At 43.7% G+C, this 11,548-nt stretch overlaps 1 protein-coding gene across 1 annotated transcript; it reads left to right on the top strand.

Moving 5' to 3' along the window:
* Window positions 1–323: 323 nt before the first annotated feature.
* LOC106574089 (transcription factor HES-1) lies at window positions 324–2,329 on the top strand. The gene is made up of 4 exons (XM_014149634.2): window positions 324–711; window positions 858–953; window positions 1,094–1,181; window positions 1,487–2,329. The coding sequence occupies exons 1-4, from the start codon at window positions 604–606 to the stop codon at window positions 1,996–1,998; spliced, it is 804 nt and encodes a 267-aa protein (XP_014005109.1). The 5' UTR covers window positions 324–603; the 3' UTR covers window positions 1,999–2,329.
* The last annotated feature ends 9,219 nt before the right edge of the window (window positions 2,330–11,548 follow it).

Genomic DNA, 11,548 nt, shown 5'->3' with positions numbered 1-11,548 from the left:
CCTGACTCCTGTGCGTATTGCCTTAAAGTTGGGGGAGCAACATGCCGAGTCAAGTCAGCCCTGCACTCTCTGCGCTGGGTGGTAGTCAGGGGCTCAAGTGTTAATATGTAAACTGAATGATTGAAGGCAGTCCCGGTCGTGCCTTAAACCCGGCCCCCGCCATTGGCCGCCCGCTCAAACTCTAAACAACCAATGGAAGGGCGCCGACCACGAGCCATCCTCCCCTCCGGCCGCGTGTCCCTCGCGCTGATTGGTAGAAAGTTACTGTGGGAAAGAAAGTTTTGGAAGTTTCACACGAGCCGTTCGCGTGCAGTCCTAGATATAAATAAGACCAACAAGAAGTGCCACTAGACAGACGCAGCGTCCGCTGGCAGACAGTGATTTCTCGATTCCGTGACATCGTTCAGCTTGCGGCTGACTTGGGGACGCTTGTCTCTCGCACATAGGTGCGCTACCACCCAAAAAGGATTTTGTTCCTGCGGAATTTGGAATTTCATAAGAGGGTACTGTGAATAGGTGCCGACTACTGGTCAATAACCACCAACAGTGGACTGTGACACCGAGTTGACGTTGCTCTTGTGGGATATTTCAAACAGACAGAAGATGCCTGCCGATATACTGGAAAAGACATCCGTCTCTCCTGTTGCTGCTACTGCAGCCAGCATGAACACGACACCTGATAAACCCAAGACGGCTTCAGAGCACAGGAAGGTTAGTAGTCGGTCAAAGCATCTTAGAAATGCGGATATTCTGTCACTCCAAAATTACGCACGGGCTACTATAGCAGACCATGAACATTTCCTTCACCTTGAGCAAGTCCCACCATTCTAACAATGTATTATATTTATTTTCTTTAGTCATCCAAACCTATCATGGAGAAAAGGAGAAGAGCCAGAATCAACGAAAGCTTGGGACAGTTGAAAACACTTATCCTGGATGCGCTCAAAAAAGATGTAAGTATTTTTAAAAAAAATCTCTCACAACAAATGAATTATTACTTAATTAATTATAGATGTACTTTATTTAAAAAATTAACTTTAATAAGAAAGTATTCTGTCTTCAATCCTAACAATGTGCCTTCTTCATATTACAGAGCTCCAGACACTCGAAACTTGAAAAGGCGGACATCCTGGAGATGACCGTAAAACATCTCCGGAACCTCCAGAGAGCTCAAATGACTGGTAAGTCACTCTAACTGTTTTGGTGGGTGAATACCCGGAATGATTTCTTCCAGACTTCCGTCTGTGGTTTACATCATGTTAGAATGCAGTACTCAGTTTACGTACTTGGCCCACATCCTCTCTCCCAAGAAGTCTCTCTAAATGTAGCTAATTGTATGGACTAACTAAATAGCTAATTTATCTTAACCATTGGTGAGCTTCGCAATGTATACGTTTAGTTTGATGTTCATGTTTGGAACTTAAATTGTCGTTATTATGCTGTTGTTATTCTGAGTGGCTTATCATTTTCTCCCTTTCTCCCACAGCTGCTTTGAAAACTGATCCCACCGTGCTAGGGAAATACAGAGCTGGATTCAGCGAGTGCACAAATGAAGTCACCCGGTTCCTGTCCACCTGCGAAGGGGTTAACACCGAGGTCAGGACGCGGCTTCTCGGTCACTTGGCCAGCTGCATGACGCAGATCAACGCTATGAACTACCCCACGCAGCACCAGATCCCTACCGGGCCTCCCCACCGCGCCTTCGGCCAGTCCATAGTACATATCCCCAACTCATCTCCGCAGGGCAACGTGATGCCCCTGCCTTGTAAAGGTGGCTCTCCCCGGAGCATGTCACCAGAAACAACAAAAGTATACGGCGGCTTCCACCTCGTACCTGCCACAGATGGACAATTCGCCTTCCTTATCCCCAATGCAGCTTTTACGCCCAACGGTCCCGTTATCCCCGTGTACGCGAACCAGGTCAACACGCCTGTCCCAGCGGCGGTGTCCCCCGGTGCACCGACAGGAAACTCGGACTCAGTGTGGCGACCCTGGTAGAAAAAATAAATAAAAATGGACCTATCGAAAATACTTTTATAATGACACTTAGTTCTTCTTTGTTCGATGTTACAAAAATTATGTTTGGATTCTGTTTTTGTATTTTCAATGTGTTTAAGATGAAAAGATGATGCACTATATTTGTATAGCCTATATGGGAGTGAAGTTCATATTGAAATGAGATTTTTTTTGTATTGTTGAAGTCTGTTCACTGCATTTTTATATTCGAGGTGTCATTTTTTTATTGCGCGATACCAAAGATATGTTGAATGCACTTTACGTTATTCTTCATTTTGGAAGACAAATAAATTTGTAAAGATATTGAAAAACATATCATTGTGCGCTTATCTATGTTTTAAGCCTAATCACCAAATAATTATTTTAGGGTGCATTTGTTTTGAACTTTAGATAAACTTGAGAATAATATATTATCGACCTAAATTTCCAAGAGAAAATGGCTATCCTATTCTACTAATATGTTAGTGTAAAAGTCACATTTGATATTGACTGTGCGTAACTAACTGCCTGACGAAAATCACTGATGTATTCTTGCACGCGCAAAACTCATGCACATTCAAACCACAGGAATATCACACACACATGCACTTGTTGCGCCAGGAATGGGTCAGAATTTAGGCTTATGTTGCGTAAAAGTTTAGAATTTTACGCAACAACACTTGCCTACAAGTGTAATAGACTGTGAAGTGGGGCTGGATTTATGCACACGCTTTTGCCTAATGCCGTCACACAAAGGCTGTTGCTTCTGGCTACATCCATAAGAAACCGGCAGCAGGTAGCCTAGCCCTTAAGAGCGTTGGGCCAGTAAAGATTGCTTGTTCAATTCCACGAGCCGACTGGTGAGCAATTTGTCGATGTGCCCTTGAGCAAGGAACTTATCCCTAATTGCTCTAGATCAGAACGTCTGCTAAATTACATACGTTTTGAACAAGAGTTGGCCAGGTGTATCAGTCGTTGTGCGTGACTAGATCCTAGACAGGAAAGAAGAGGGAAACTTCACTGAACATGTGAAACTATGAGAAAATACACTGAATATACACATGTATGTGGACACCCCTTCAAATTAGTGGATTCAGTTATTTCAGCCACACCTGTTGCTGACAGGTGTATAAAATCGAGCACACAGCCATGCAATCTCCATAGACAAACATTGGCCATAGAGTGGCCTTACTGAAAAACTCAGTGACTTTCAACATTGCACCATCATAGGATGCCACCTTTCCAACATGTCAGTTCATCACATTTCTGCCCTGCTAGAGCTTCCCCGGTCAAATGTAAGTGCTTTTATTGTGAAGTCTATCAGTAACGGCTCAGCCGCGAAGTGGTAGGCCACACAAGCTCACAGAATGGGACCGCTGAATGCTGATGCACATAGAGCTTAAAAATTGTCTGTACTCGGTTCAACACTCACTACCGAGTTCCAAACTGACTCTGGAAGCAACGTCAGCACAATAACTGTTTTTGTCAGGCGCTTCATGAAGTGTGTTCTCCATGGCCAGCAGCCCCACACAAGCGCAATGCCAAGGTCCAGCTGGAGTGGTGTAAAGCTCGCCACCATTGGACTCTGGAGCAGTGGAAACTCGTTCTCTGGAGTGATGAATCACGCTTCACCATCTGGAAGTCCAGCTGATGAATCTGGGTTTGGCGGATGCCAGGAGAACACTACCTACCCCAATACATAGTGCCAACTTTAAAGTTTGGTGGAGGAGGAAAAATAGTCTGGGATGCTTTTTTATGCTTTGGGCTAGGCCCCTTAGTTCCAGTGAAGGGAAATCTTAAAGCTACAGCAAACAATTACATTCTAGACAATTCTGTGCTTCCAACTATGTGGAAACAGTTTGGGGAAGGCCCTTTCCTGTTTCAGCATGACAATGCCCCCTTGCACAAAGCAAGGTACATACAGAAATGGTTTGTCGAGATCGGTGTGGAAGAACTTGACTGGCCTGCACAGAACTTGAGCCCTGACCTCAACCCCATCAAACACTTTTGGGATGAATTGGAACACCGACTGTGAGCCAGGCCTAATTGCCCATCATTTTTTTAACATTTATTAACCTTTATTTAAACAGGGGAAACAAGCTGAGCCAGTCTATTTTACAGTAGTGCCCTGTGATCCAACAATAAAAAAACACAGCAATTAATAAGAATTTAAAACCAAACAAAATTAAAACATATAAAAAGTACAAGATGAAGATGAAAAAGATTAAAATAAATTAACTGCTATATGAAAAACACACATTACAAAAAGCAATCACAGTTTATAATAAAAACTTAATGTAATGTGCATTTAAACTGTGCCCGACCTCACTAATGCTCTTGTGGCTGAATGGAAGCAAGTCCCTGCAGCAATGTTCCAACATCTAGTGGAAAGCCTTTCCAGAAGAGTGGAGGCTGTTATAGCAGCCAAGGGGGAACCAACTCCATATTAATCCCCATGATTTTGGAATGATACATTCGACAAGCAGGTGTCCACATACTTTTGGTCATGTAGTGTATAACCTTTAGGCCTGAAGGGAATACCAGTTTGATAAAATTAAATTTCTCACAGATTACATATCCAAGATAATATGGCCGTGAGATGTCCTTCAAAAATATTAGCAGTAGCTTTGGGTTATAATTATTATATCAACAACTCTCTCGCTGTTTGCTGCCTTAACTGGCCTTCATACCTCGAATGAAAATGTAATATTTTCATTTGTGGGTCATCAAAGAAAACTATTTTACTCCCACCATCAGATTATGATATTGTTGACAATATGTCAAAATGTTCGAAAATTTGACATGAGCCTCTTCTGAAGATTAAAAATGAAGTTTGAGAGGGATGGCTCATTTCACTTTTCGCAGTGGAGATTGTGCGTGTTCAAGGATTTTAGAAGTCACGTGCGCCATCTAGCAACACCGCAAGGAAGTGCACTCTGATTGGGTTAGTATTGATCAATGGTTTATACCACATATCAGCCACTCGTGACAACGTAATTTGTCACGATATTGTGACGTGGAATCTACGTGGAAAATACATTGGATTTGAAAATAGTAATCCATGTAAACTGTTTTGAGGGTAAAATTTCAACCACAATATTATGTCATGGTGACCAATTTTCAATATACATTTACGTCATTTAGCAGAAGCTCTTATCCAGAGCGACTTACAGTAGTGAATGCATACATTTCATTTCATACATTTTTGTTTCTGTGCTGGCCCCCTGGCGTTGCAAACAACATGCTCCATGGGCAGCACCTTCTACCAGAGAGTTCATCTACAGTATCTACACAACTATCCAGTTTTGGTCTCCCATCCAGGATTTAAACCAAGCTGTGCCAGGTTTAGCTTTGTTATTTGTTATTTGTCACTGACTACTACTACCAATTTGCTATCATGAGAATGATTGTTGGGAGATCTCTTAATAACTGAATAGATTCCCTGTTGCTATCAAAGTCATACCAATGCGTAGGTTTTACAGAGAAAATAAAATGTAACCCTATAAGTCATATTTAATAAATAATGCTATTGTTTCAATTCAACCCAGTGTTCAACTAATAGACAAGGCATACAGTATAGGCCTAGTGTCTCAAGCTTTGGTTGATTTCAAATGTAATCTTCAAGTTAACAATTACAATTTTGGATTCACGTATCCATATCAACGAACAATCAAAGTTGAAGAATAGGACTAAATCCAATAAAACGTTATTTAAAGTGCGTATAAAGTTTGATTTGATTTAGTCCTTTTATTTAACTTTTATTTTTGTTTGAGATGGAGACGTGAATCCCACATATCAATTATTTATTTGTAGACAAACTGGAATTAAAGCAAGAATAGGTCAGTGTCACAAAATATACATCTTCTTCAAATGTTGACATTTCGTTGCTTTGACAACCAAACACAGTGTGTATGTTCAAGATCGCAGAGGCCGCAGGTCTGTGGAGATCTTCTCAATTGCTATAATAATCTGTGCAGAATCTCAAACAGTATTGATCACTTGCACCATGTACTTTTAATGTAATCTCAACTGCAATCCAGGTCATTTGGTTGTGCTATTAGATAAAGCACATTGATGACACATTAAGTTGTTGTATAAATACAAAATATCTGACATTTTATTCCCATTTGAACTTTGTTGTGCTTTTAAATCGTTGGAAGCGCTGTGATAACACATTTATACGACAACTAAATAAAAAATCTGGCATTGTTTTTCCATTGGAATTTCGTTGTGCTTTTAGATGGTTGAAAGCATAGTGATAACACATTGTGAATTCAACAAAATTCTGGTTGTCTTTTTGAGTGGGTGAATTAAGGTTGAAATCTCATTGATCAACGTCTCAACCAAATATTACCCAGATGACTTAGCGTGCCCAGTGGGCTGTAATAAATTCAGCAAAAAAGAAACATCCCTTTTTCAGGACACTGTCTTTTAAAGATAATTCGTAAAAATCCAAATAACTTCACATAACTTCATTGTAAAGGGTTAAAACACTGTTTTCCATGTTTGTTCAATGAACCATAAACAATTAATGAACATGCACCTGTGGAACGGTCGTTAAGACACTAACAGCTTACAGACGGTAGGCAATTAAGCATCTCCAATCCAAAATGAAATGTAGAATTGGCTTTCTATTTCGCAACAAAGCCTCCTTCACTCATGCTGCCAAACATACCCTCGTAAAACTGACTATCCTACCGATCCTTGACTAAGGCGATGTCATTTACAAAATAGCCGCCAACACTCTACTCAGCAAACTGGATGTAGTCTATCACAATGCCATCCGTTTTGTCAACAAAGCCCCATATACTACCCACCACTGCGACCTGTATGTTCTCGTTGGCTGGCCCTCACTACATGTCCGTCGCCAAACCCACTGGCTCCAGGTCATCTATAAGTCTTTGCTGGGTAAAGCCCCGCCTTTTCTCAGCTCACTCGTCACCATAGCAACACCCACCCGTAGCAAGCGCTCCAGCAGGTCTAATGCACTGTTCATCCCCAAAGCCAACACTTCCATTGGCCGCCTTTCCTTCCAGTTCTCTGCTGCCAATGACTGGACCGAATTGCAAAAATCTCTGAAGCTGGAGTCTTATATCTCCCTCACTAACTTTAAGCATCAGCTGTCAGAGCAGCTTACCGATCACTGTACCTGTATACAGCCCATCTGCAAATAGCACACCCAACTACCTCATCCCCATATTATTACTTACACTCCTGCTCTTTTGCACCCCAGTATCTCTACTTGCACGTCATCATCTGCACATCTATCACTCCAGTATTAATGCTAAATTGTAATTATTTCACCTCTATGGCCTATTTATTGCCTACCTCCTTCTACATTTGCACACACTGTACATAGATTTTTCTATTTTTCTTTTCTATTGTGTTATTGACTGTACGTTTGTTTATGTGTAACTCTGTGTTGTTTTTGTCGCACTGCTTTGCTTTATCTTGGCCAGGTCGCAGTTATAAATTAGAACTTGTTCTTAACTGGCCTACCTGGTTAAATAAAGGTGAATTTTGTTATTATTTAACTTTTTTTTTAAAGGTCAGTTATGAAAACTTAGGACACTAAAGAGGCCTTTCGAATGATTCTGAAAAACACAAAAAAAAAGATGCCCAGTGTCCCTGCACATCTGCTTGAATGTGCCTTATGCATGCTGCAAGGGGGCATGAGGACTGCAGATGTGGCCAGGGCAATAAATTGCAATGTCTGTACTGTGAGACACCTAAGACAGCGCTACAGGGAGACAGGACGGACAGCTGATCCTCCTCGCAGTGGCAGACCATGTGTAACAACACCTGCACAGGATCTGTACATCCGAACATCACACCTGCGGGATAGGTACAGGATGGCAACAACAACTGCCCGAGTTACACCAAGAATGCACAATCCCTCCGTCAGTGCTCAGACTGTCCACAATAGGCTGAGAGAGGCTGGACTGAGGGCTTGTAGGCCTGTTGTAAGGCAGATCCTCACCAGACATCACCGGCAACAGCGTTGCCTATGGGCACGAACCCACCGTCGCTGGACCAGACAGGACTGGCAAAATGTGCTCTTCACTGACGAGTGAAGAAGGAATGAGCGTTACTCCGAGGCCTGTACTCTGGAGCGGGATCGATTTGGAGGTGGAGGGTCTGTCATGGTCTGAGGCGGTGTGTCACAGCATCATCGGACTGAGCTTGTTGTCATTGCAGGAAATTTCAACGCTGTGCGTTACAGGGAAGACATCCTCCTCCCTCATGTGGTACCCTTCCTGCAGGCTCATCCTGACATGACCCTCCAGCATGACAATGCCACCAGCCATACTGCTCGTTCTGTGCGTGATTTCCTGCAAGACAGGAATGTCAGTGTTCTGCCATGGCCAGCGAAGAGCCCGGATCTCAATCCCATTGAGCACGTCTAGGACCTGTTGGATCAGAGGGTGTGGGCTAGGGCCATTCCACCCAGAAATGTCCGGGAACTTGCAGGTGCCTTGGTGGAAGAGTTGGGTAACATCTCTCAGCAAGAACTGGCACATCTGGTGCAGTCCATGAGGAGGAGATGCACTGCATTACTTAATGCAGCTGGTGGCCACACCAGATACTGACTGTAACTTTTGATTTTGACCCCTCTTTGTTCAGGGACAAATGATTAAATTTCTGTTAGTCACATGTCTGTGGAACTTGTTCAGCTCATGTCTCAGTTGTTTAATCTTGTTATGTTCATACAAATATTTACACATGTTAAGTTTGCTGAAAGTAAACGCAGTTGACAGAGAGAGTATGTTTCTTTTTTTGTTGAGTTTATAGTTATATTTTCCTTACATCTTGTGTAAAATGTCGACCTTGGTTGAAACGCAAGATATCAATAGACTTATAAAAAGGCCATATTTTTGTATTCATAGGACAAGGGAGAATCTATGGTAGACCAGCACACAATGCATTGCAGAGACTTGATGGAGAAGATACTGTCCCCTCTCTATGGTAAGTGCCTCACCCAATGTTGCTCATGTGTTAAATTGAAACGATTGTTCCATCTATAATTGTTAAGAAAGACTTCATAACACAGCATATAAGAAAAGTGCACGGTAGATGGAATTTATTCCTCTGTGATATGTTGTCGGTCGGCTGTACATTAAATTGACCAGTAAACTCTTATGTGATCCCAAACTGGCCTACACTCCCCACAGAAGATGACGGTGTATATACTGTCTACATTTTTACTTCAAGTGGTGTGGTCAGAGAGTGCAGTGAATAGCGTATCATGCTGAATAGCCACCACTACTCCTACCACCCCTACATTTTATCCCCCCCCAACAGACAATTACCCTGCCCACATCCCAATGGGCATTTATATTTATCATTGTCACAGTTGTAAATATGTATATATTATTATCATTTTTGTGTTATTGTTTCATTCACACCTGCAGTGTTGGGGCTCGGAGCTTAAGTACTTCAGTGTACACTGCAACTACCTGTGCATGTGACTAAATAAAAAAAAATATATATAATCAACAAAATCAAGATATACTAAACACTGTTTGCCTGCAAGCCACGGCCATGTGGTAGCATTCTGTCCAGGTGAGTGCTGCCTCCGGCTACTCAACATTCTTTGAAGGCAGCACTGCAGGTGTTCGCAATTACTAATCTGCTAAGAGGCACAACGTGTGGATAAGTGCCATTATTTAGAATTTCCATCACACCTTTTACAGGGTCGAGGCTACGCAATTGAAACCATGTGTTTCAATTGGGACAGGACAGGCCTTTGCATCTAGAGGGGCCGAAGGGGTTGAGAGGTACAGGGGAGTTTGGAGAGAGGGAGGGAGGAAGGGAGGGCAGAGGAGTCAGCCCCTGTGAGCCAGAGGTAACCCCCCCCACCCACCCACACTTACACACAACGTTCCCACAATGTTTTAGGAGACACAGCCCATTTCCTGTCCTAGCCCAGGGCCACAGCTGGATGCGGGCCTTCTGGGATGGCACGTGGTGCGACTCGGACGACACCCAGCAGACGACCCTCAGCAGACAACCCTCTCCCCATTCATCCTCCTCCCTCCCTTCCTTTCCTCCACCTCCACCTCTCCCAAACCCCACCACCCCAGTGCCTGCGCTGCCGGACTGACCACACATGTCACAACACGACCGGCGGGGTTAGCTGCCATGCGTGCCCATTAACGTTTCCCACACTCCGCGCGCATGCAAGGAGGGAGGGAAAGAGGAAAAAAACAACCTCTATGCTTCCTCTTTGGCTCCTACTGTAAGTGCTACCATATGGTGGGATCTCTCTCTCTCTCTCTCTCTCTCTCTCTCTCTCTCTCTCCCTCTTCCTCTCTCTCTCTCTCTCTCTCCTTCTCTCTCTCCTTCTCTCTCTCCTCTCTCTCCTTCTCTCTCTCTCCTCTCTCTCCGTCTCTCTCTTGGCCCAGCACTGTGGCTGTATTTGATTGCAGCCCAGACAAGCAAGAGCTTTATGATATAAGCCCAGGGCTTGCTGTACCAAGCCCTGGACTCATTTTGAAGCCAGACCCCCCTTCACCTCCCCTCCTCCCCCCTCGGGCTGTTTTCTGGCAGGAAATGAATATCTCCCAGATGAGAGCAGGAACCTGAGAGGTCGTGAGAACGAGGCAAACCCCCCTCTGCAGCCGGCCTGCTTTCAGCCGCCAGGGGAATGTGGGAGAGCGCCTCTCTGACACACGCGTCGACCCGCCCTCCCTGCTGCTGCTGCCTCCCTCCCCGCCTGGCCTGTCCTGGAAACTGGCCTGACTGACAGGGCAGTAGCCCTGGAGTAGAGCAACGCGGGAAAGGGGAGGGAGGGAGACACACATGCAAAGTTTCACTGATTAGTATTATTCCTCATTCAGTTGATACGATTGAGGATGGAAATGTTTCAAAACTCAGGCCAAAACTATTTTTTATTCTTGAGTGTTATTAGTATTTATATTTATTATGGATCCCCATTAGCTGCTGCCAAAGTGGAGTTCCATGTAGTCATGGTTCTGTGTATTACTGTGCGTTTCCCGGAGTCTGTTCTGGAAATGCAGACTGTGAAGAGACCCCTGGTGGCATTTCTTGTGGGTTATGCATGGATGTCTGAGCTGTGTGCTAGTCGTGAACAGGCAGTTCGGTGCTTACAACTCTCACAAAGACAAGTAGCGATGCCGTCAATCTTTCCTCTACTTTGAGTCAGGAGAGATTGACATGCATGTTATTGATGTTAGCTCTCATTTAAGGGCCAGCCGTACTGCTCTGTTCTGGGGCTACTGTAATTTGCCTACAGTATGTCCCTCTGTGTGGCACTTGACCGTATGACTTGGCAGTAGTCCATGTGCGACAAAACTAGGGACTGTAGGACTTGTTTTGTTGATAGCAATGTCAAGAAAGCAGAGCAGCACTTTATTACGGACAGACCTCTCCCCATTTTAGCTACCCGTTGCATCAATATGTTTTGATCATGACAGTTTACAATCCATAGTTACACCAAGCAGTTTAGTCTCTTCAACTTGCTCAATTTCCACATTATTCATTACAAGATGTAGCTGCAGTTTAGGGTTTAGTGAATGGTTTGTCCCAAATA

The sequence above is a fragment of the Salmo salar genome, chromosome ssa16 (assembly GCF_905237065.1).
Source record: "Salmo salar chromosome ssa16, Ssal_v3.1, whole genome shotgun sequence".
Taxonomy (NCBI): domain Eukaryota; kingdom Metazoa; phylum Chordata; class Actinopteri; order Salmoniformes; family Salmonidae; genus Salmo; species Salmo salar.
The sequence above is the reverse complement of the archived record's forward strand: the minus strand, read 5'-3'. Positions and strand labels throughout refer to the sequence as shown.

Bases quoted from the DNA above. Each gene is read 5' to 3' on its own strand.
- LOC106574089 (XM_014149634.2), top strand. From the start codon at position 604: ATGCCTGCCGATATACTGGAAAAGACATCCGTCTCTCCTGTTGCTGCT. The intron at 954-1,093 runs GTAAGTATTTTT...TTCATATTACAG, and splicing joins TGGATGCGCTCAAAAAAGAT to AGCTCCAGACACTCGAAACT. The intron at 1,182-1,486 runs GTAAGTCACTCT...TTTCTCCCACAG, and splicing joins CCAGAGAGCTCAAATGACTG to CTGCTTTGAAAACTGATCCC.